Here is a 26,858-nt window from a genome sequence, read left to right as displayed (position 1 = left end):
ATGCGTTCGCAGTCCGGGGTCCACCGTGCAGGTGAAACCTGCTGCTAGGACATGACAGACGATATGGCGGTACTCATAAGTATACACGCGTGGGTTAAACCTCACCCAGCGTGAAGAAAGCGATCCTGTTGCGTCACAGGATCGCGGTACCGCACATAGAGCGCGAGCAAGTGGTCAGCGAACTAGACCCCAACAGGGATAGTAGTCCGATTAGACCCTTGCTGGCACTACACCACAACTGGGTGTGAAAAGTATATACAATAGAGGCACCGAAGTGCAAACTGTGCCGTGCTGGCAGGCACCACTAAGTACCCAGACATGGGTCAGGAAGCGCACACAGGCGCGTGGCGCCGCACTGGCGGTCACAGCAGAGGACGCTGACACGTGTGTGACACGTTGAGTGTTAAGTCGGGCGCTAGATAGCAGCCATACACCATACGCGAACAATCATACAGTAGGGTAGGGGTATTTAAAGGACGACTTGCACTCACAACAAACACACGTATAAAGTTGTACACTAGCGCATGGCCGTGCGGTCATGCGCAGTTTATATAGCTGCAGGACAGGAAGCGGCCACAGAAACTTTGCCCTTCCAAGACCTGCCAAGAGGACCAATAGAATGCGCTGCAGAGTCTGAGCACATGACCCTCGATCTCCAACGGGAGATCTTGCCCTGGGCATGCTCAGTGTGCGCAGACAAGGACTTAGTCCCAGAGAAGTCCACTCGCTGCTGACCAGTATTGGCTTTAAAGGCAGAAGCTGGAGAAGCAGCAGTAACTCTTCTCACAGAGTCAGACTGAGCGAGACGCTGGGATCGACGTCCCTGCTGAGCAGGCTCCACTGCGGCTGGAGGAGAATGGGAGACCGCAGCGGAGACGGATCGAGATTCCCCCTGTGCAGCAGAGGAAACTCGACTCCTAACACTGGAGTCAAGGTTTCAACAAGTACCATATGCCACCCACTAAACCAAGCAGAGCTTTATGGGCGACAACCAAGGAAGAAACCACTGCTGAAGAAAAGACATAAAAAGGTACAACTAATCTTTGCCAAAGAGTACCTTGACAAACCAAAATCCTTCAGGGAAAATTGTGCACAATGTAGACAAATCTAAGAAAAATAGAGTTTTTTCGCAATGCAAAGCAACAGTTTGTTTACAGATGGTGCAATGAAGCTTATAAGAAAAAGAACACCCTAACAACAGTTAAGCATATTGGAGGATCCATAATGCTGTGGGTTTGCTTTGCTGCATCTGGTACTGGAGGCCTTGATTGTATCACAAAAATCATAAAATCAGAGAATTATGAAGAGATTTTAGAGTGAAATGTCCTAGTGTAAGAAAGCTTGTCTTGATTCGAAGATCATGAGTACTCCAGCAAGGCAATGACCCAAAGCACACATCCAAAAGAACACAGGAATGGTTGAAAAAGAAACAAATGGACTGTGTTAAAATGGCCAGCAATTAGTCCTGACCTCAATTCCATTGAATATCCTTAGGGTGAGCTGAAATCTGTCATTGGCAAAAAGGTCACTCCAAACATTCAAGAACTTGAACAAACTGCAAAGGAAAAGTGGGAGAAAACACCAGCTGAGAAGTGCAAGAAGCTTATTGATGGCTACAAGAAATGTTTGGCGGCTGTATTCAATACCGAAGGGTGTGTAACCAAGTATTATTTAGGGGAGTCTTTACTGCTGCACCTGCTGTTTACTCTGTTTCTTCTTTGAAATTGCAACATGTAAGTTGATGTACAATAACAAATTGTATTGTGGTACCGTGTTAGCCAGAAAAATCGATGTGAATACTTTTCTGCCCAATGATGACAGAAGTATTATAGGAGTGATACGTTTATTGGCTAACCAGAAAATAATATGTTTGCAAGCTTTCAGAGCACAGAGGCTCCTTCTTCAGGTCTGAAGAAGGAGCCTCTTTGCTCTGAAAGCTTGCAAACATATTATTTTCTGGTTAGCCAATAAAGGTATCAATCCTATAATACTTCTGTCATCATTGGGCAGAAAAGTATTCACATCAACATGTAAGTTGAAAAACAATGATTTCTTTCTGTATTACTTTGGACCACTAATTAAATATTCCAGAGGATATACTGTAACTTTGGTACATTTTCATTTATTTCTGAAGATATTCTACAGTCTATGAAAAAATGAAGGGGTGCCAATAATGGTGAGCAAGACTGAAGATATCCAGGTGCACCAAATCAGGACCTGTACTGCTAGGACTTAACTCCTAGCCTACGTGACTTCCCTAAACGTCCCCCTTTCCCTTTCCCATAGACCATATCTTAGTGATCAAAATAAAAACAAGTTACTCCAATCCCCTTTGCCACTACTTAGTTATAAAAAAATACAAAATACAATTTTTTTTTCATTCTTTTCAGTTAGGGTTGGGCTTAGGGTTAGATCGTGGTGGGGCTGTGATAGAGTTAGGAATAGGGTTAGGGTTGGGAGGTTGTGTTGGGATTAGGGTTGAGGTTGTGTTAGGGTTGGAGTTAAGGTTGTGTTAGTGTTGGAGTTAGAATTGTTTTTTTTTTTCAAAAGTAAAAAAAGTGATAACGATGTGATGGCTAGTGTGGAACATAAGTGCTCACTAATAGAGTTTCCATCAGGTGCTCAGGTGTGCACGGAGTATCGCAGATCCCCACATGTTTTTTTGGGGTGTCCAACAGCTGCGAAACATGCAGGGCAGGGACTTGAGCATGTCACTGAACACCCGTGATGTTCGGTGCATACCCGAACACCCGATACAAGCTGGAGTAGCAAGTACTGGCGCTCAACACTAATGATGACATATTCAACATGACAACTCAATGTTATCAACTTCTGTGTCGTACCTGTAGATTCAAAACGCTCACTATACCCTTGGATAAAATCCTTGAGGGGTGTCACTTGTGGTGGGTTTTCCCTGTTTAGGTATGTCAAGGGCTCTCCAAACGAAACATGGCGTCCGCTCTCGATTCAAGCCAATTTTGGGTTCAAAAAGTCTCATGGTGCTCCTTCCCTTCTGACCCCTTCCGTGCACCCAAACAGTAGATTTCCCTAATATATCGGGTATCAGCATACCAAGGAGAAGTGGCATAGCAAATTTTGTGGTGCATTTTCTCTTGTTACCCTTGTGAAAATATAAAAAGTTTGGGTATAAAGTAATTTTTTTGTGAAAAAAGTTAAATGTTCATTTTTTCCTTCCACATTGCTTCAGTTCTCATGAAGCAACTGAAGGGTTAATATGAATGTGGTGTTGAGCATTTTGAGGGGTGCAGTTTTTAGAAAGGAGTCACTTTTGGGTTTTTTCTATCATATAGGCCCCCCAAACACACTTCAAATGTGAGGTGGTCCCTAAAAAAATGGTTTTGCAAATTTTGCTGTAAAAATTAGAAATCCCTGGTCAAGTTTTAACCCTTATGACTTTATAACACAAAAAAATGATGCTTCCAAAATTGTGCTGATGTAAAGTAGACATGTGGGAAATGTTATTTATGAACTATTTTGTGTAACATATCTCTTTGATTTAAGGGCCCACAAATTAAGAGTTTTAAAATAGCAACATTTTCTAAATTTGGCCAAATTTCCATTTTTTCATAAATAAACACAAGTCATATTGAAGGAGTTTTACCACTATTATGAAGTACAATATGTCTCGAAAAAACTTCTCAGTCTTTGACATTAACTCAGCTCACCGTTTTTGGAGGAAGAGAAAAGCTGCCTATGACCTAAAGAACAAAGTCCCCACTGTCAAGCATGGAAGTGGAAACATTATGTTTTGTGTTATGGACCTGGTGGTTAGGAGCACCCGGAACGACCTGATGGTTAAACTCACACAGGACAAGCTCTGGGAAGTGGGAGCTCTGCTGACCGCAACCCCTAATCCTATCACACAACTAGAAATAGCCGTGGAGCGTACCTAACACTGCCTAGATGCCTCTTCACAGCCTAAGAGCTAACTAGCCCTAGAGATAGAAAATAAAGCCTACCTTGCCTCAGAGAAATTCCCCAAAGGAAAAGGCAGCCCCCCACATATATTGACTGTGAGTAAAGATGAAAGTCACAAACGCAGAAATGAAACAGGTTTCAGCAAAGGGAGGCCAGACTTACTAAATAGACAGAGGATAGGAAAGGTAGCTTTGCGATCAGCACAAAAAACTACAAAAGACCACGCAGAGTGTGCAAAAAGACCTCCGCACCGACTCACGGTGCGGAGGTGCCACTCTGCATCCCAGAGCTTCCAGCTAGCAAGGCAAAATCATGATAGCAAGCTGGACAAGAAAACAATGAACAAATAATTAACTAGCAGGGACTTAGCTTCTGCTGGAGTAGACAGGTCACCAGAAAGATCCAAGAGCGAACTGAACCAGTACAAGAACATTGACAGCTTGCATGGAGTAATGATCTGAGTGGAGTTAAACAGAGCAGCCAGCCAAAGAATAAACTACGTCACCTGTGGAAGGAACCTCAGAAGCAGCAGCTCCACTCACAGCCACCAGAGGGAGTCCATGGACAGAACTCGCTGAAGTACCATTCATGACCACAGGAGGGAGTTCGATAACAGAATTCACAACAGTTTTGGGGGTATTTCTCTGCTAAGGGCACATCTCATCCCAGCACCTCCTCATCCCAGCATCACCCCACCTTGCCTCCTGTGACCCTGCTCTGCCACCGCCATAAGATACTGTAAATTCGGACAATAAGACGGACCCCCATGTTATAAAAAATCTTTTTTTCTGCAATTTTCACCCCAAATTTGGGGTGCGTCTTATGGTCCGGTGCGTCTTATAGTCCGAAAAATACGGTACTTCACTGCATCATTGGGAAAATGGATGGAGCCATGTACCATAAAATCCTGAGTGACCACTTCCTTCTCTCCACCAGGACATTAAAAATGGGTTGTGTCTGGGTCGTCCTGCTAGACAGTGACCCAAAACATGCAGCCAAGGCAACAAAGGAGTGGCTCAAAAAGAAGCTAAATAAGATTAAAATAGATAAATCTCCGGGTCCGGATGGCATACACCCACGAGTACTAAGAGAACTAAGTAATGTAATAGATAAACCATTATTTCTTATTTTTAGGGACTCTATAGCGACAGGGTCTGTTCCGCAGGACTGGCGCATAGCAAATGTGGTGCCAATATTCAAAAAGGGCTCTAAAAGTGAACCTGGAAATTATAGGCCAGTAAGTCTAACCTCTATTGTTGGTAAAATATTTGAAGGGTTTCTGAGGGATGTTATTCTGGATCATCTCAATGAGAATAACTGTTTAACTCCATATCAGCATGGGTTTATGAGAAATCGCTCCTGTCAAACCAATCTAATCAGTTTTTATGAAGAGGTAAGCTATAGGCTGGACCACGGTGAGTCATTGGACGTGGTATATCTCGATTTTTCCAAAGCGTTTGATACCGTGCCGCACAAGAGGTTGGTACACAAAATGAGAATGCTTGGTCTGGGGGAAAATGTGTGTAAATGGGTTAGTAACTGGCTTAGTGATAGAAAGCAGAGGGTGGTTATAAATGGTATAGTCTCTAACTGGGTCGCTGTGACCAGTGGGGTACCGCAGGGGTCAGTATTGGGACCTGTTCTCTTCAACATATTCATTAATGATCTGGTAGAAGGTTTACACAGTAAAATATTGATATTTGCAGATGATACAAAACTATGTAAAGCAGTTAATACAAGAGAAGATAGTATTCTGCTACAGATGGATCTGGATAAGTTGGAAACTTGGGCTGAAAGGTGGCAGATGAGGTTTAACAATGATAAATGTAAGGTTATACACATGGGAAGAGGGAATCAATATCACCATTACACACTGAACGGGAAACCACTGGGTAAATCTGACAGGGAGAAGGACTTGGGGATCCTAGTTAATGATAAACTTACCTGGAGCAGCCAGTGCCAGGCAGCAGCTGCCAAGGCAAACAGGATCATGGGGTGCATTAAAAGAGGTCTGGATACACATGATGAGAGCATTATACTGCCTCTGTACAAATCCCTAGTTAGACCGCACATGGAGTACTGTGTCCAGTTTTGGGCACCGGTGCTCAGGAAGGATATAATGGAACTAGAGAGAGTACAAAGGAGGGCAACAAAATTAATAAAGGGGATGGGAGAACTACAATACCCAGATAGATTAGCGAAATTAGGATTATTTAGTCTAGAAAAAAGACGACTGAGGGGCGATCTAATAACCATGTATAAGTATATAAGGGGACAATACAAATATCTCGCTGAGGATCTGTTTATACCAAGGAAGGTGACGGGCACAAGGGGGCATTCTTTGCGTCTGGAGGAGAGAAGGTTTTTCCACCAACATAGAAGAGGATTCTTTACTGTTAGGGCAGTGAGAATCTGGAATTGCTTGCCTGAGGAGGTGGTGATGGCGAACTCAGTCGAGGGGTTCAAGAGAGGCCTGGATGTCTTCCTGGAGCAGAACAATATTGTATCATACAATTATTAGGTTCTGTAGAAGGACGTAGATCTGGGTATTTATTATAATGGAATATAGGCTGAACTGGATGGACAAATGTCTTTTTTCGGCCTTACTAACTATGTTACTATGTTACTATGTCATGGAGTGGCCTAGCCAGTCTCCAGACCTTAATCCCATAGAAAACTTATGGAGGGAGTTGAAGCTCCGAGTTGCCAAGTGACAGCCTCAAAATCTTAATGATTTTGAGATGATATGCAAAGAGAAGTGGACCAAAATTCCTCCCGACATGTGCACAAACCTCCTCATCAACTACAAAAAGTGTTTCACTGCTGTGCTTGTCAACAAGGGTTTTACCACCACCAAGTATTAAGTCTTGTTTGACAGAGGGATCAAATACCTACAGTATTTCTCACTACAAAATGCAAATAAATTTATATAATTTATACAATATAATTTTTTTGTCATCCAATCCTGGTCCATCATGACATACATGCTTAGCTTCAGAACCCAACCCAACCCTAAAAATTAAATGTAACCAATAATATTTTTATCAGACAACAGCAAAATGGCCACTTCAATCATTTGCATAAAATTTAATAATGATAAGCTTCAGAAGTAGTCCTTGTGGTTGACTTTAAACTGGGTATGGTCAGCTAATTAACTTGGTAGCATAAGTGATTACATAATTATTTAATCAGCAATAGTAATAACAAATGTATTTTTCCCTTACAGGTGCTGGCCGTATCTGATGGAGGTGAGTCACCTGAAAAAAACAATAGGGAAATATTTTTTATGCCATTTCTGAATTGTTACTTTCTGTTGTATGTGAATGAAACAATAGTCACAGCATTACAGTAAGTGTACGTTTTGGAAAAAAACACCAAAAAACTGAACAAAAACTCAGAATGGTTTTACAAAATAAAATAAATAGGAAAAGTGTTTCAAGTGGTTTAAAAATAATAGTAATTTTTCAGGTGTTTTTGCAGCAGCACTGCCCTCAAAAATGTATGTGCAGCGCTTCAGAATCCTCATCGTTGCAGTAATGTCGTTCTTCCACTAGGGGGAGCGATGTTACGTCTGATGGCACCAAAGGAGCTCACCCTGCCAGGTATCACAGTCACACACACACTTCACACGCCGGCCACCAGGGGGAGCAAAAGGTTCTATCTATTAGGCCACTCCTCACACTTGGGTAAAACTGGGGGTTTGGTTAGGAAGTGAGGTCAGTTGGAGGAGAAGGAGAAGCTCACTGGAGGGAGATGGAGATAGTCAGAAGGAGAGGAGCAGACTGGGCTCGGCCCAGGGAGGAATGAAGGACACGGAGCTGCGCCTGCAACCCATGCGGCAGACTCCTAAGGAAGGACAAGAAAGGAAGTGTGCCGTAGTGAGTGAGCACCGAAGTCATAGCAACAGGAGTATAACACCAGTGGGAGACCAGCTAGAAGCAGGCTGCCTCCCACTGAGCGCAGATCCGGTAGCCGGAACACCGAGGGAGTAATAGACTCTACGCTTTACTTCAGAGACCGGCAGGACAGTCGATTCCAAGTTGGCTTCCCGACCTAAGAACCTAAGCAGACAAGGTGGCAACGCGGAGGAGGGGCGACACTAGGGTCCCTATAAAATAGCCTCAGGCCACCACGGCCGTCATACGGGTTTGTCCTATTCATCTGGGGGACAGAGAGAAGAGTAACAAGAGTGATGACCCTATGGGAGCTAATGCACGTAGGGACCTACTACGTTACTGTGCGCAAGGGGAAGGCTACTGATTTCCACCTGGATAAGGGGACTCTGGAATTGCCATCAGACTCTGCCTACCTTGTGATCCGGCACTCTGGACTGTGGATGCTGAAGCCTTCAGTAAAGTTAAAGAGACTGCACCCATTGTGTCCTCATTATTCACCGCGCCTTGCACCACCCACCATCACCATCTACACTTCTAGGAAGCCCTGGGGATATACTTCACCTGTGGGAAGGTATACCATCTAGCTGCCATTCCATCACCCCAGCGGACCCCTAAGCAGCGTCGATCACCCTGACTGAATACCACAGGTGGCGTCACGAACACTACCGTTATCTACAAACTCTAAACCCCTTTTATTGGACGCCCCTCTTAAGGCCACGGTCCGGGTCGGGCCACCGTGACATCCCAGCTGAGGGAACTGAAGGACCCGGTACCGAGTACCCCATTGCCCTTACGTGGGGGCGATCCATATGTGTGCTCACAAACTTATAAGTACTTTGCTGATAAATACTATTTGGCCAATTTGTTCTCAAGAATTGTATTAGTAAAAACTACAGCTATTCCCACGGAAACAAAAACTCCTACAGCTCCATCTACAGAAAAATAAGAACGTTATGGGTATCAGAACATGGTGACCAAGAAAAAGATTTTTTTTAAAGTTCTTTGTTCTGCAAAAGTAGCAAAGATAAAAAAAATTCTATAAATTTGGTATTGCTGTAATTGTATTAATTCACAGAATAAAGATAGCATGACAATAATAATGGATAGTTTTTAAAAAATAAATACAATAGAGAATTACGGTGTTTTATTCAGTTTTGCTACCCAAAAAGTGTAATAAAAAGTGATCAAAACCACACAAAATCTCGCCAATGAGAACTAAATCTTGAAAAACATAAACCCGCATACAGCTCAGTTGATGAAAAATTGTGAAACTTATGGCTTTCAGTATATGGTGTCCCAAAAATATTCATTTTTTTAGAAGACTGTATAATTGTACAAAAGTAATTAAAACAAAAACAAATAACTGCATAAATGTGGTATTGCCATAGTTGTACTGACCCACAGAATATGTTTTTCACAATTTATTTTTGCACCAATGGTGAATAGCGTTAAATTTAAAACACATAATAAAACTGTGACAAAATTGCTCTCTACGCCTAATGGGACAGTAAGTGTATGTACACATGGAATGCATACGCAGTAGATTTTCTAGATTTTCGAGTTTGCACGGGCTGCAAAAACAGGATCTGAAGTGTAATTTGACAGGCTCTGCAGATTATAAATCTGCACAATTTTACTACGGATTTAACCCTTTGCAATGCACATGTGAAGCTTAACTGCACTATTTCTACGATATCTGTGGCGTTATTTCCCTCTCCATATTTTGCTGTGGCTTTTCTGCTCTGGGAGGTTTGCAGTGGAAATGGTCCATGTGGCTTTACCCAAAGCCAATTAATGTGAGCAAATTATCTGCCTGCGACAAGTGTCGATATACCAAAAAGATGGCACTCACTTTCTTACATTTACTTATATACAATTATCATGGGATATTATGATTGTTGCTCTCCCCAGTTTTCATCATTGTTGGCAGCACATCCTTATTTATACGAGGTGAGGTACTGCTGATCAACAAAGTAAGATGCGCTTAACGAATGTTTGTGCTAATGCCCCGTCCATAACATTGGAAGAACACTTAATGCTTTTTTACGTAAGCATGTCTTGACCATAAGCAATTACGGTAGTCTGCTTGAGGGCAAATTCTTCTTAGCCATCTCACAGCAACTTCTGCCACTAAACACTGAAATGATTATATGAGAAATTCTGACAGTGTACTGGAGACCAGAAGTGGTGCACAGAACTCTTCTCTAGTGCCAGACAGGTCACTTCCCTTTTGTTTCTGCTTCAATGGAAAGTACTTGAACACATTTTAGTATGCATAACACCTAGCAATAGATAAGAAGGGCATCTGATGGCATGTAGGGCCATGCTTCCAGCAGCTCACACGTATATCGTTGGTTTTTGGAAGCAGGCTTTATTGCATAGTCATCATAACCATGATAAAGGTAAGTGAGATCTTTATATGTTTGTACCACAGCTATATTTTATGGTGAAAGCTATATTCAGTGTTAATATTCAAAGTTGTATACTGATTAATATCGCTCTTTTGTAGAGTTGAACAACGCCGATTTAGGTGGTCGCGGCAGTGACAAGAGTCTCAACAGTTTGCCAAGTGTCCAGACTGCAGGACTTGGATCAGAGCATTCAGTTGCCAGCTGGGCAGTATCATTTGAAAGGCTTCTCCAAGACTCACTCGGGGTTGAATATTTCACGGTATATTAAGAATCATACATTACCTGAAAAGCTGATAAAAACTAAAAGTATTTTAAAGTATTCTTTTTAAAAAGTCATGAATTTGATATCAGAAAAGAAGCTTTTAAAGCCACCATACATTTTAGATTGTTGTTGGCCGACTGATGGTTGAGCCGATCCTTCAGCTGGTAGCTATCTTGCCCTATAAACAGGAGTATTCACTCTGCTTGGATCTCCTGTGTTCTCTGTGAGAGAGTCAATGCTATAATTTTCTGGCTGCGGCTCATTTCTTTGAGACAAAAGGATCAGTAGTCCGAAATCTGACATGTCTTATCCTTAACTTCTCCTTAACCTGTCGATAATGGAGGGTTCAGCCAATGTTAGTTAGCACTCTGGAGGATAGTTTTCGAGCCCCAAGATTCATGATAGATAGTTACATTTCAGCTGGGTTTCTATAATTCAATGTTGTGTTAAATGAGCTAAAGGGTTTTCAAGATTCAGTAAAGACTTTACATATACAATTTGCTTTTGGTTGACCACAGACATTCAATATAATATCCTGCAACATGAGCTGTTACATTTACAATCAGTTTATATATGTGTTTTGAACATGGCAAATGACTCCACAAACCAAAGCTAAGACAGTACTGGATAATAAGTACAAAATATCTTACACCCTACTTCATTAAAGGGAACCATGTTAGAGTTGACAATTAGCATTTGAAGCATGTGTCTGTCACAAATAACAGTCATCAGTAAAAGGAGAAAATAATGTTATCGTCATTGGTTCAGTCATCAGGGTATTGTGCAGCACGGAGCAGTCACAGCTGTTCTCATGTCCTCTGCTCAGTTGATTGGTCATCTGGAACTAACCGGTTAGTTTTAAAGAATACGTCCAAATAGGGGTACTGGTAAGTATGAGGGATCATAAAAGATACATTAAAGAAGTACTCCACCCATCAAAGTATTTATCATCTCAATATATTAATAATTAACACCACTAGAATGCGGTGGAATATGGAAATTACAGATACCTTGGTTAAGGAACATGTTCAGGATCTGAGTTGTATAACTTGAAATTAGCAGTTGCTGATATCAGTTGTCACTGTCAGTAGTAAATGCACAGTATACTCATGTAAGATCCCTGCCTGTACCTGTCGCCTGTGTTTCCACATATGTGCTGGGCGATACAGGATGACTGTGCAGTAGCCTTGTTTTGCTCCTGGGATTTATGCTATCACCAGCATGAAAGCTTAGGGGATAGACCCTGGCTTGCTGCTTTCTATTCTCCTAAGTCTCGGACTTCCACTGCTGGTTATATTCTATACTACCCTTCATTCATTCCTGTTGCTCAGCATCTATTCCACCTCTTTGATTCTTTTACTGACCGCTACCAATTTACTAACTATTCTTCTGATTTCCATTTCTGTCCCTGACTTTATTCTCCTGGTAATGACCCCACATGATGACCATTCTTTCTGCCACTTGCTCCATCAGCCAGCAACCTACTCCATGGCCTCAACTGTTGTGAATTCTGTGGCAGAGTTCACTCCTGTGGTCACAAGTGGTACTTCGGCTGATTCTCTCTGGGAGCTTCCGTTTGTGGAGGAAAGTGGTACTGCAGCTTCTGAGTTTCCTCCCTCAGGTGATCTGGTGAGGTCGTTAGCTGCTTCTCTACTTAACTCCACCTGATGCTTTGATCCATGCTTCCTGTCAATGTTCCAGTGTTGGACTTGTGTTTCTCTGGATCATTCCTGTGGCCTGCTGCTCTGCATAGCTAAGTGCTTCTTTGCTATTTGTTGCTATTTTTTCTGTCCAGCTTGTCTATTTGTTTTGCTGGAAGCTCTGGGACGCAAAGGGTGTACCTCCGTGCCGTTAGTTCGGTACGGAGGGTCCTTTTGCCCCCTTTGCGTGGTTTTCTTTAGGGTTTTGTGTAGACCGCAAAGTTATCTTTCCTATCCTCGTTCTGTCTAGAATATCGGGCCTCACTTTGCTGAATCTATTTCATCCCTACGTTTGTCTTTTCATCTTACTCACAGTCATTATATGTGGGGGGCTGCCTTTTCCTTTGGGGTATTTCTCTGAGGCAAGGTAGGCTTATTTTTCTATCTTCAGGCTAGTTAGTTTCTCAGGCTGTGCCGAGTTGCATAGGGAGCCTTAGGCGCAATCCACAGCTGCCTCTAGTTGTGTTTGGAGAGGATCAGGAATTGCGGTCTACAGAGTTTCCACGTCTCAGAGCTCGTTCTATTATTTTGGGTTATTGTCAGATCACTGTATGTGCTCTGATCGCTATGTACATTGTGTTACTGAATTGCCTAGCATAACAGTACAGGAAGACAAAAGTACTAATGATTCTCAATAGAGGGAAAAAAGAAGTTCTGAGACCATTTTTTTTCCTTTGCACTGTGATTTGTCTTTTTTTTCCCCTAGACATTTGGGTGGTTCAGGACACAGGTGTTACAATGAACATTAAAGGTCTGTCTTCATGTGTAGATCAGCTCACGGCAAGAGTTCAAGATATTCAAAATTTTGTGGTTCAGAATTCTTTGTTAGAACCGAGAATTCCTATTCCAGATTTGTTTTTTGGAGATAGAACTAAATTTCTGAGTTTCAAGAATAATTGTAAACTGTTTCTGGCTTTGAAACCTCGTTCCTCAGGTGACCCAGCGCAACAGGTTAGGATCGTCATTTCTTTTTTGCGTGGCGACCCTCAGGACTGGGCATTTTCTCTTGCGTCAGGAGATCCTGCATTGAGTGATATCAATGCGTTTTTCATGGCGCTTGGATTGCTGTACGATGAGCCTAATTCAGTAGACCAGGCAGAAAAAAATTTGCTGGCTCTTTGTCAGGCTCAGGATGAGATAGAGCTATATTGCCAGAAATTTAGAAAATGGTCCGTGCTCACTCAATGGAATGAGTATGCGCTTGCAGCCATTTTCAGAAAGGGTCTCTCTGAAGCCATTAAAGATGTCATGGTGGGATTTCCTATGCCCACTGGTTTGAATGAGTCTATGTCTTTGGCCATTCAGATCGGTTGACGCTTGCGTGAGCGTAAATCTGTGTACCATTTGGCGGTATTACCTGAGATTAAACCTGAGCCTATGCAGTGCGATAGGACTATGACCAGAGTTGAACGGCAAGAACACAGACGTCTGAATGGGCTGTGTTTCTACTGTGGTGATTCCGCTCATGCTATCTCTGATTGTCCTAAGCGCACTAAGCGGTTCGCTAGGTCTGCCGCCATTGGTACTGTATAGTCAAAATTTCTTCTGTCCGTTACCTTGATATGCTCCTTGTCGTCGTATTCTGTCATGGCGTTTGTGGTTTCAGGCGCTGCCCTGAATTTGATGGACATGGATTATGCTAAACGTTGTGGGTTTTTATTGGAGCCCTTGCAGTGTCCTATTCCATTGAGAGGAATTGATGCTACACCTTTGGCCAAGAATAAGCCTCAGTACTGGACCCAGCTGACCATGTGCATGGCTCCTGCTCATCAGGAGGATATTCGCTTTCTGGTGTTGCATAATCTGCATGATGTGGTCGTGTTGGGGTTGCCATGGCTACAAGCCCATAATCCAGTATTGGATTGGAATTCCATGTTGGTGTCCAGCTGGGGTTGTCAGGGGGTACATGGTGATGTTCCATTTCTGTCAATTTCGTCATCCACCCCTTCTGAGGTTCCAGAGTTCTTGTCTGATTACCGGGATGTATTTGATGAGCCCAAGTCCGATGCCCTGCCTCCGCATAGGGATTGTGATTGTGCTATCAATTTGATTCCTGGTAGTAAATTCCCAAAAGGTCGACTGTTTAATTTATCCATGCCTGAGCACACCGCTATGCGCAGTTATGTGAAGGAATCCCTGGAGAAGGGGCATATTCGCCCGTCGTCGTCGCCATTGGGAGCAGGGTTCTTTTTTGTGGCCAAGAAGGATGGTTCGCTGAGACCGTGTATAGATTACCGCCTTCTTAATAAGATCACTGTTAAATTTCAGTACCCCTTGCCATTGTTATTTGATTTGTTTGCTCGGATTAAGGGGGCTAGTTGGTTCACTAAGATAGATCTTCGTGGTGCGTATAATCTGGTGAGAATCAGGCAAGGCGATGAATGGAAAACTGCATTTAATACGCCCGAGGGTCATTTTGAGTATCTAGTGATGCCGTTCGGACTTGCCAATGCTCCATCAGTGTTTCAATCCTTTATGCATGACATCTTCCGTGAGTACCTGGATAAATTCCTGATTGTGTACTTGGATGACATTTTGATCTTCTCGGATGATTGGGAGTCTCATGTGAAGCAGGTCAGAACGGTTTTTCAGGTCCTGCGTGCTAATTCTTTGTTTGTGAAGGGATCAAAGTGTCTCTTTGGTGTGCAGAAGGTTTCATTTTTGGGGTTCATCTTTTCCCCTTCTACTATCGAGATGGATCCGGTTAAGGTCCAAGCCATCCATGATTGGACTCAGCCTACATCTCTGGAAAGTCTGCAAAAGTTTCTGGGCTTTGCTAATTTTTATCGTCGCTTCATCTGCAATTTTTCTAGTGTTGCCAAACCATTGACCGATTTGACCAAGAAGGGTGCTGATTTGGTCAATTGGTCTTCTGCTGCTGTGGAAGCTTTTCAAGAGTTGAAGCGTCGTTTTTCTTCTGCCCCTGTGTTGTGTCAACCAGATGTTTCTCTTCCGTTCCAGGTCGAGGTTGATGCTTCTGAGATTGGAGCAGGGGCTGTTTTGTCACAGAGAGGTTCTGGTTGCTCAGTGATGAAACCATGCGCTTTCTTTTCCAGGAAGTTTTCGCCTGCTGAGCGAAATTATGATGTGGGCAACCGAGAGTTGCTGGCCATGAAGTGGGCATTCGAGGAGTGGCATCATTGGCTTGAAGGAGCTAAGCATCGCGTGGTGGTATTGACTGATCATAAGAACTTGACTTATCTCGAGTCTGCCAAGCGCTTGAATCCTAGACAAGCTCGTTGGTCGTTGTTTTTTGCCCGTTTTGACTTTGTGATTTTGTACCTTCCGGGCTCTAAAAATGTGAAGGCGGATGCTCTGTCTAGGAGTTTTGTGCCCGACTCTCCGGGTTTATCTGAGCCGGCGGGTATCCTCAAGGAAGGAGTAATTGTGTCTGCCATCTCCCCTGATTTGCGGCGGGTGCTGCAAAAATTTCAGGCTAATAAACCTGATCGTTGCCCAGCGGAGAGACTGTTTGTCCCTGATAGGTGGACGAATAGAGTTATCTCTGAACTTCATTGTTCGGTGTTGGCTGGTCATCCTGGAATCTTTGGTACCAGAGAGTTAGTGGCTAGATCCTTTTGGTGGCCCTCTCTGTCGCGGGATGTGCGTACTTTTGTGCAGTCCTGTGGGATTTGTGCTCGGGCTAAGCCCTGCTGTTCTCGTGCCAGTGGGTTGCTTTTGCCCTTGCCGGTCCCGAAGAGGCCTTGGACACATATCTCTATGGATTTTATTTCTGACCTTCCCGTTTCTCAAAAGATGTCAGTCATTTGGGTGGTCTGTGATCGCTTTTCTAAGATGGTCCATCTGGTACCCTTGTCTAAATTGCCTTCCTCTTCTGATTTGGTGCCTTTGTTCTTCCAGCATGTGGTTCGTTTGCATGGCATTCCAGAGAATATTGTTTCTGACAGAGGTTCCCAGTTTGTTTCGAGGTTTTGGCGAGCCTTTTGTGGTAGGATCGGCATTGACTTGTCTTTTTCCTCGGCTTTCCATCCTCAGACTAATGGCCAGACCGAACAAACCAATCAGACCTTGGAAACATATCTGAGATGCTTTGTTTCTGCTGATCAGGATGACTGGGTGTCCTTTTTGCCTTTGGCTGAGTTCGCCCTTAATAATCGGGCCAGCTCGGCTACCTTGGTTTCGCCGTTTTTCTGCAATTCTGGGTTCCATCCTCGTTTCTCTTCAGGACAGGTTGAGTCTTCGGACTGTCCTGGTGTGGATACTGTGGTGGACAGGTTGCAGCAGATTTGGACTCAGGTAGTGGACAATTTGACCTTGTCCCAGGAGAAGGCTCAACTTTTCGCTAATCGCAGACGCCGTGTGGGTCCCCGACTTCGTGTTGGGGATCTGGTTTGGTTATCTTCTCGTCATATTCCTATGAAGGTTTCCTCTCCTAAGTTTAAACCTCGTTTTATTGGTCCGTATAGGATTTCTGAGGTTCTTAATCCTGTGTCTTTTCGTCTGACCCTTCCAGATTCTTTTTCCATACATAACGTATTCCATAGGTCATTGTTGCGGAGATACGTGGCACCTATGGTCCCATCTGTTGAGCCTCCTGCCCCGGTTTTGGTGGAGGGGGAATTGGAGTATATTGTGGAGAAGATTTTGGATTCTCATCTTTCAAGACGGAAACTCCAGTATCTGGTTAAATGGAAGGGTTATGCTCAGGAAGATAATTCCTGGGTTTTTGCCTCTGATGTCCATGCTCCCGATCTTGTTCGTGCCTTTCATGTGGCTCATCCTGGTCGGCCTGGGGGCTCTGGTGAGGGTTCGGTGACCCCTCCTCAAGGGGGGGGTACTGTTGTGAATTCTGTGGCAGAGTTCACTCCTGTGGTCACAAGTGGTACTTCGGCTGATTCTCTCTGGGAGCTTCCGTTTGTGGAGGAAAGTGGTACTGCAGCTTCTGAGTTTCCTCCCTCAGGTGATCTGGTGAGGTCGTTAGCTGCTTCTCTACTTAACTCCACCTGATGCTTTGATCCATGCTTCCTGTCAATGTTCCAGTGTTGGACTTGTGTTTCTCTGGATCATTCCTGTGGCCTGCTGCTCTGCATAGCTAAGTGCTTCTTTGCTATTTGTTGCTATTTTTTCTGTCCAGCTTGTCTATTTGTTTTGCTGGAAGCTCTGGGACGCAAAGGGTGTACCTCCGTGCTGTTAGTTCGGTACGGAGGGTCTTTTTGCCCCCTTTGCGTGGTTTTCTTTAGGGTTTTGTGTAGACCGCAAAGTTATCTTTCCTATCCTCGTTCTGTCTAGAATATCAGGCCTCACTTTGCTGAATCTATTTCATCCCTACGTTTGTCTTTTCATCTTACTCACAGTCATTATATGTGGGGGGCTGCCTTTTCCTTTGGGGTATTTCTCTGAGGCAAGGTAGGCTTATTTTTCTATCTTCAGGCTAGTTAGTTTCTCAGGCTGTGCCGAGTTGCATAGGGAGCCTTAGGCGCAATCCACAGCTGCCTCTAGTTGTGTTTGGAGAGGATCAGGAATTGCGGTCTACAGAGTTTCCACGTCTCAGAGCTCGTTCTATTATTTTGGGTTATTGTCAGATCACTGTATGTGCTCTGATCGCTATGTACATTGTGTTACTGAATTGCCTAGCATAACACTCAACCCAGCAGCCCCTGTGTAATTTCAGATCCCTGTGCAAGGGTTAATAGGTGAAAGCCATGGTTTGTAGATGGAATCGCTAGCGTTAAACCTGTTCATGAAAGCCAGTTCATATTACAACTTATCGCTGCATGTCAACTACTTTATTTCATCAAAACACTGTACTAATACTACCAGTTACAAGAGACCTAAAAAGCCCTACAAAAGTATATAGATGTATAAATCAGTGACACAGTCTGAGATGACTAAAAATTAAATTGTCACATTTTTATTCATATTCGGTAAGATTTTTCTATATGTAACTTCTTCAATTATATAATATTCTTTTCTCCAGGAATTTCTAAAGAAAGAATACAGTGCTGAGAATATATATTTCTGGAAATCTTGTGAAAAGTACCAGAACATTCCTGCAGAGGATACTGAGCAGGTATTACCTTGTCCATTAAATATTTTATTGTTAGTAAATTAGATGCATATTCTGCTCATCCTGGTTGTAATCATTCACAATTAATACATTTATGTTGCTTTCTACATAGTCATTTTACAGTTGACTTATTTCTTTTGCTAAAATAACAGTATAGAACAAACAAGGCTACGAGTTTTGATCATAATTATATATCCTACAAAATACTAAGGTAAAATAATAGATAAACCTATCAATGTAGGTGAGTAGAAATTGCCTTTTGATACTGTGCAGCGCCGACACTGAGAGCTTCGCTGCCGGGGAGAAATTACGGTAACTTTATTCCCCCAGCAGCATTTGGCTTCCAGTCATAGAGGTGGCAACTGTACAGTTTCAGTTACTGATCAGTGTATAAAGAGGATAGACTTGGCCTTTGGTAGTTACCAGGTACTACTGCAGGGCAGTCCTCGGGTCTGAAGCAGCTAATCAGAAGGTCAGTGTCATGGGTATGAGGTACAGGTGGATGAAGTCAAAGACATGGTCAGAATTTGAGGTCAGAGCAGGCAGCACTGGTTCAATATACGTAGTAGAGGTCAGGAGCAGAGAATTCAAAATAAATGAGTAGGTTAGATGGGTCAGAGTACCTTACAGGAAACTAGAAATGAACTGGACTAGAACCTTAGATCAGACCAGGAGTGAAGGGAGGAACCATCTAATAAATCCCCTACTGCTTGGGGATAGGCCGTGCAAGCTAACCTCTGCAGTACACAGTGGGGTTAAGTTCCTGCAGAATCTGGCCGCGCCTCCATATAGCTAGGTAGACAGTCACCAGCAGCAGGATGATGCAGCAGTGTTGGAAATGTAGCAAGAGGCAGCTTAGTGACAAAGACCGAGACTGGAAAGAGCAGAGCGATTACTGCAGTGAGAAGGGCGACACCTACCTCCTGTGCGTCACCGGCGTGATAAGCACAAAAACTGTGCACTGGGAGATTTATGAATGAGCTGCTTCATTCATTTCATGATTAAGAAAAATGCTAAACAGCTGATAGAGTGGTGTAAAGCATGTCACCACTAGATACTGGAGCCGTGGAAATATGGAGTGTAGAGATGAATTATCTTTCTATATGGCAGTGTTATGGATGAATCAGGGTATTGTCAAAGACAGGAGAAAGATACCTGCTTGACTGTATAGTGTCAACTTTAAAGTTGCTGGAAGATGGATCATGTTTTGTGGTTGTTTTGCAGGAGTTGGCCTAGATGCCTTAGTTTATTGAAGGGAAATTCTTCAGCATATCAAGACATTGTGAACAACTGTATGTTTCCAGCTTTGTAAAAGCAATTTTGGGGAAGGCCCTTTCCCTTTTCAGCATGATCATTCCCCAGTGAGAAAGAAAGATCCATTAAGGCATGGTTGGGCTACTTTGGTGTGGAAGAACTGTACTGGCCCACACAGAGCCCTGACCTCAATACCGTCGAACAACTTTGAGATGAACTAGAATGGAAATTATGAGTCAGGACAACATCAGTGTCTGACCTCACCAATGCTCTTCTGGATAAGTGGTCAGCATGGTGGCAAAGCACAGCTCCTTCAATGTAATTTTGGCCATTGACAGGTACTGCACCTCCACCCCCAATTGATTTAAATAGAGGCCGGATGTGTTGTAACCGGCTGCAACCAATATACAGTAGGGTGCCAAGGAAAAATGAACTTTGCAAATTGGTAAGTCTTACCCCTCAGATTTGTTCCTTTTGACATAAGGATTCACCAGGTAAAATAGGTTGACATTAAATTTAGATTTACCACTTGCTCAAGGTATATATGTATATATATATATATATATATATATACAGTATATATATATATATATATTTATATATATATACAGTATATATATATATATATATATATATACACACACACACACACATTTGGTATCGCCGAGTTCAGAAACTCTTGATCTGTCAAAAATATAAAATCAATTAATTTGATCGGTAAACGACATAACATACCATACATAACACGGGATATGCATGACGATAAATACTAAGCAAACATTTAAAACTTCAATATGATGTGCCATTGAGCAACCAGTAAATGATAACTAATCTTAAAAAAAGAAAATTATAAAATATCTATGACCAAAAAGGAACAACATTAGGAGGTAAGACCTTCAAAAACTTGCTACTTAATTTTTACCATGCATTTCCTTTGCACCCTAATATACAGTTGATGAATCTTTGCAGATACACAACTGAGCAGTTTTGGTCACCGCAAACACTGGAAACAGCTGATTGACAGGGGTGTCAGGTGTCGCACCCCCACCGATCAGACAAATAATGACCTAGCCTAAGGATAGGCCATCAGTATTAAACTCTTGGTTATCCCCTTCAACTTTTTAAGGACTCAGTCTGAAATACGTCCTTAGATTTTTTTTACATTTAAGCAATTTTGGTACTTTCTTTTGTCATCTATTTAGTTTCTTGTTCACCATATATCCTTAGCCTAAGTTGGATGTAAAAGACATTATCCAAAATAAGCTGAGACAGTGGTCCAAATATGGGCAAGACAATATACATTGGAAAGGACCTCAATCAGTTCTCATCAGCAATTCTGTAGGTAACAAAGTGCAATTACGAAAGGCCAAGGAAGGATTCTCAAAATATCACCCCAATAGATCGAGCTCATCTGCCGAAATAAAGGTATAAGCCTTATTTGTGTTATATCTGCATGGGATCTTTGGGTCCATGTCCCAGCTCAAAGGTAAAACTCGAGTTTGTGAACACTTTGTCTTAAATTTTTGTTCTCATTTAATAGCAATAATGAAGTTTTTTTTGTCTGACATTACCTATCATATTGTTTTGAAGCTCATACAAGAGTCTCGTCGGATATACAATGAATATCTCTCAAGTACTTCGTTGTGTCCAGTCAATGTGGATCAGCAGGCAGTTATCACAGAGGAGATGCTGGAGAAACCCACTCCTGAACTTTTCAAAGTTCAGCAGCTGCAGGTAACAACATAATAACCTTATTCCGTCTAACCCTAACAAGGAGCCGAAACGAAGAGATCCAGAATGGAGTATGATACAAAAAAAGCTTTATTGAACAGAAATAAATAGTGGTGCAACAAAGTGCACAAGCACCCTAACAAAAGGTTTGAAGCTGGATAACAATGTATAGGATAAATACAGCATCAAAAATATACATTGCAGAATAGTAATCGTATTCATATATATATATATATATAGCCTGGTAACCTACTAGCTGCCTCAGCATGCATAAAGTGCAATAGTATTACATATACGAGTGTAACCAGAAGCAACAATAATGATATCTACCTGCAGCAGACCCAGCGTCCCACCTCACCCCAACGCACGTTTCGCAACCAGCTTCTTCCGGGGGCGTGACAACATGTCTAGCTTTATCTCAGCCAAGAATAGATGGACTTATTTACAAGGTTTAATCTTTCCACTCTTTTTCTACATGGAAAGTAGATACCAACTCAAGTAAATATTCGCTGTCACATTCATTGGGTTGGTTTTAGCAAAAATCCAGACAAGCTTCAGAAATACTTTAAATATATTAGCATGTATTAAATAAATGTCTTTATTACAGAAATGTCTACAGCAAATTTACTCCTTATGAACAACCTACTGTAACTTCAACCCAAATTCTCATGTGACATTTAAAATAAAACTGAGACTTAACCCCTTAGTGACCGAGCCAAATTTTTGAAATCTGACCAGTGTCACTTTATGTGGTAATAACTCTGCAACGCTTCAACAAATCCCAGTGATTTTGAGATTGTTTTTTCGTGACACATTATACTTTATGATAATGGTAAATTTAGTTCAACATTTTTTGTGGTTATTTATAAAAAATATAAAAAATTTGAGAAAAATGTTAAAAATTAGCAATTTTCTAAATTTGAATGATTATCCCTTTAATCCAGATAGTCATACAACAGCAAACCATTAATAAATAACATTTCCCACATGTCTGCTTTACATCAGCACCATTTATAAAATGTTATTTTATTTTGTTAGCATTTTAGGAGGTTTAAAAATGTAGCAGCAATTTTTCATTTTTTCAAAGAAATTTACCACATTTATTTTTTTAGGGGACTATCCAGGTTTGAAGTGACTTTAGGGGTCCCATATATTGGGAAACCCCCAAACGTGATACCATTTTAAAAACAGCACCCCTAAACATATTGAAAACTGCTGTCAGGTAGTTTATTAACCCTTCAGGTGCTTTACAGGAATTAATGCAAAGTGGTATGACAGAAATGAAAATGTGTATTTTTACCACCTAAATGTTGCTAACTTCTAAACAGATTACTATAGCCGTCAGACTCTAAGGCCGCTATTTGGTCATGAATTGCCATCGCAAACATCAGGACAACAAAATCGTGATCTGAGGGCACCAATTGGGATAAAGAAGAAGCCCCCACACTCTGTTAACCATTTATAATGATGTAGTCACTATTGACAGCAGCATCTAAGGGGTTAAACAGATTTAGAAGGTGCAAATACTGATCGTGGCTGATACAGCAAGTTGTCAGCTATAGTGCACAACCAACAGATGCTGGATTGTCATCTGTTTGGGGAGGCTATTCTCTTATATCTCAGGTCAGTTAAAAGACGTATTGACGGTCATTAAGGGGTTAAAGAACATTTCATATCCAAAAATGCTATTTGCCTGCAGATATAGGTTTAATTTGCAGGCAAGTTTCGTTAATAATATGATAGGTTGTCTTACTGTAGCAACTGATACAGGGGGAAATAAACTTACTGTATTTTTTGGGCTATGATGCACAAGAAAAATGTAACTAAAAAGTGTGAATCTTATAGTCTAGATGCAGCTTGATCGAGGAGAACGCTGACACAGAATCCTTTCTTTACTCCTGCATGACTCTGATCATTTTGATCCGGAGTTGTTACCAACCTTAGTGGCAGACCACATGGACACTATGTGGCTCATGAGTCTGAAATGGGGCCCAGTGTCGAGCTCGCCGCTCCCGCCCATCATCATAATTTCAAAGGTATCTGCATCCCTAGGATGCAGATACCATTGAATAGAATGGTGTAACAGAAAGCTCCCTGGTATACCATTCAATCTAATGATCTGAGTCTCAATGTACAAGGCACAAAGACATCACTAGATCAGAGCATTATCCACATGCTGCACTATTGGGCGAACAGGGCTAGGGGAGTAGTTTTGTTTTTCTTAGGTGATTAGTTCTGTTTTATTTAATGACTGTACTGATAGATTGTAGGGACCCTGATACTCTGTGTAATAACCATGATGCTGTGTGGGGGGACCAGTATACTGCATGTGGGCCATCATACTGTGTGTGGGTGGCTGTGGGGGCCATCATACTGTGCATGGTTGCTGTGGAGGCTATCAAGCAAAGTATGCAAGGCTGAGGGAGCCATGGTACTGTGTGTCAGAGAACTATGAGGACATTACACTGTTTTGGGGGAACCTTAGGGGTATCATGCTGAGATTTAAAGGGGCTCTGGGAGGCAATATAATGTGTTGAGGGTCACTGTGGGGCCATCATACTGTGATGGGTGTTCCATGGTGGCATCTTAATGTGTATGGGGAGAATTGTGGGTGCATCACAAATAGTGCGGAGAATTCTCTGTGGGAATATCATAATGTGTCGGGAGTCATCATACTCTATGGTGGAAATGAAGGAGGTATTGTAGTGGGTGAGAACACAAAAGTCTTCAAAAGAGGCACAATTACTGTGTACGAGCACATCCCTTCCTGTGTTTTTAAAAGTTTGGCTCTATGAGCCCGTCTACAAAATTAAATATTTTTTGGGTGTGTGGGGAGTGTGGTGGCCTAATTAGGGCATTTGCTATAGGGCCCAATGATTTCTATGTACACTATGCCCCTGGTTTAATCAGTACAGGGCAGGAGAGAAAGGTACCTATTTAAAAGACCTATCAGGACATGTAATCAGTCACATGTTTTGAAGGAAAATGTTGTAATGCATACAGTGTGTATGTAATTTAATGATGTAGCTAAATCTCAGCTGTGGACATACTATTGGTGCTACCTCTGCAGCCTCATAGTGACCCAAGAGTTAAGGCGGTCCATTTCCACCTCTAAAGTAGATGGACATGTTTAGAAAGAAAATGTTGTAATGTATACAATGTGTATGTAATTTAATGATGTAATTGTACATTATGATGAGCTATTGGACAGTAAAGGTCCATATATTGTTTTGCACCGGGTTCCTCCTATACCTGGGTCTGTTCCTGGCTGAGGTGTGTGTTGATGTAGCTGAGCTGTATGTATACTGTTACTGAGTTGTTTGCATGTTGTAGTTGAGTTGGGTGTGTGTTGTAGCTGAGCTATGTGTCTGTTGTAGCTGAGCTGTATGTGTTGATGTAGCTGAACTATGCTTGTTGATGTAGCTGAGCTGTGTGTATTGATGTAGCTAAGCTACAGTAGTATGTGTGTGTTGATGTAGCTGAGTTATGTATATGTGCTGTACTTGATTTGTGTTTGTGTTGATATAGCAGAGCTGAATGTTGAAGGAGCAAAGCTATGATTACATGTGCATGCGCATGTATCAGACCTGTAAGGGTATGTGTAACACCCCAGGGTCCTGGTTGTTACAGTGGTATTGCTTTCCTCACGGGAAGAGTGATGTCACGCTTGGAAGCGAAGGAAGATCTTCTTTATCAGGTAACCACAAGCATACAACATGTTCACACTCCAGGCCAGAAGGGGGAGCTCTGATCCAGCTTATGGGTGGCTCCCCTATATATATATATATTCTGGTCTGGAGGGAAAGTAAGTTAGTGCCAGACAGCAGACTGGAGCAGTCTGAGGCAGAAAGGAGAGTGAGTACCTTGCAGCCACGAGGGCGCTGCAGCTCCTGGATAGAGAGAATACAGAGAGAAGAACACATTGTAGAGAACATGCAGGAGAGCAAGGCAAGGGAGAGGAAAGAACTGACGAGAATAGCTACCTCCCTGCAGAGCGCTGATACCGGTACCTGGAAGACAGAGGTTGTGTCGACTCCAAGAGGTACAGCTGAAACCGGCAGGACAGCTGGACTACACATCACCTGTCCGCCCTAACACCCTGGAGACACAGTGGCACATAGAGCCTGGGTCGTGACAGAGACCCTGTAAAAAGGCTCGAGCCACCTGTCATACAGGTTTGTGTCCCACCTTTAAGGAGGACAGTGAGAACAGTGAGGACTTTGACGGAAGCCACAGGCAGCAAGGGACTACACCACCGCACTAGTAGGAAGGCTTCTAACTCCACCTGGTAAAGGGGATTCTGAACTCACTTCCAAGTCAGCCGGACCCTGCCTATACCTGTGATCTGGTGTCCTGGACTGTGGCTGTCTGAAGTCTTCAGTAAACCAGGTAAAGAGACTGCAAACCTGTGTCCTCCATTCTTTACTACACCACTCACCATCCTCATCTACACACCGGGAGCCCTGGGGACCCAACTTCACCTGTGGAAAGTTATATCATCTTAGCTGCCATAACATCACCCCAGAGGACCCCTTTAAGCAGCGTCGGTCCCCTCTGACCAAATACCACAGGTGGCATCACGAACACAAACTTTATTCAAACCACCTTTTACATGGGTGCCCAGGGCCACTGACCGGGTCGCCGACGTGAAACATCCTTTTATGTACCGACCCGGTACCAAGTACCCCACGGCCTTGTCAGGCGTCACATATGCAGTAAAGCTATATGTGTGCATATCAAGCAGAGTTGACTATGTATGTGTTACACCCCAGGTATCCAACTGTTACAGTGATGTTACCTTCCTTTCATGGAGAGTAATATCATGATTGGAGGCAAGGAGGATTCCCTTTACCAGGAAACCCACCTAGATACAACACATTCTGAATCCAGGCCAGAAGGGGAGCTCAGAACCCATATTCAGGGGAGCTTCCCCAGCTTTAAGAGTTCTGGTCTAGAGGAGGAGTGAGTTCAGTCTGGAGCAGACAGTGAAGGGAGAGGAGTGGAGAGCAGACAGCGGAGCCGTGCTTCCAGGACTGAGCTGTAGCTCCAGGAAAGGAAGTGAACCCGAGGGGGTGAATGTGGTGAAGCATCAGAGGAAAGAAGCACAGGAGGAGGAAAGGGGCACAGAGGGGAACTGTGACCGAGCACCCTCAGAGCCGAAGCACAGGAACTGGGCACCGGGAGCCCGAGGATGTTTTGTACTCCAGGTGGCACGGCAGAACCAGAAGGACATAGGACTTTATGTAAATTGCCCACACCCACACCTGAAGGTGCAAACAATATAGAAAAATAAGAGTAACAACGCCCAATTGAATAGAAAAAAGTAAATTTTATTGATTACAAAATAATTAAACAATTAATCAGACTGGGATCAGGTAGTGAAGGCTACCAATGTCCAGACAACCAGGTACACGAATGGGCAAATAAATAAAGTGCTTAGTGCCAATGATTTAAAGGGGAACCAAATAGTAATGGTCCTGGGGACCCCGCTTCACCTGTGGGAAGCGTCACCATCTTGCTGCATTAACATCACCCCAGAGGACCCCTTTAAGCAGCGTCGGTCCCTCTGACCGAGAACCACAGGTGGCGTCACAAACTTATACAAACTTTACTAATCCCTTAAAAGACCTTTCTCAT

At 42.8% G+C, this 26,858-nt stretch overlaps 1 protein-coding gene across 2 annotated transcripts in view; it reads left to right on the top strand.

Annotated features, from left to right (window-relative positions):
* Window positions 1-26,858, top strand: part of RGS14 (regulator of G protein signaling 14) — a 270,621-nt gene that overhangs the window by 75,124 nt on the left and 168,639 nt on the right. The window contains exons 2-5 of one of the 2 annotated variants that reach the window (XM_069763976.1): window positions 7,166-7,187; window positions 10,345-10,505; window positions 18,147-18,239; window positions 21,081-21,224. In XM_069763976.1, the coding sequence (XP_069620077.1) occupies window positions 7,166-7,187; window positions 10,345-10,505; window positions 18,147-18,239; window positions 21,081-21,224 (420 nt within the window). Of the gene's footprint in view, window positions 1-7,165; window positions 7,188-10,033; window positions 10,238-10,344; window positions 10,506-18,146; window positions 18,240-21,080; window positions 21,225-26,858 lie in introns of those variants that run through there. The other variant, XM_069763975.1, reaches the window with a different exon arrangement.

Source organism: Ranitomeya imitator, chromosome 4 (genome assembly GCF_032444005.1).
Source record: "Ranitomeya imitator isolate aRanImi1 chromosome 4, aRanImi1.pri, whole genome shotgun sequence".
Taxonomy (NCBI): Eukaryota; Metazoa; Chordata; class Amphibia; order Anura; family Dendrobatidae; genus Ranitomeya; species Ranitomeya imitator.
This window is presented reverse-complemented; position numbering and strand designations above follow the sequence as displayed.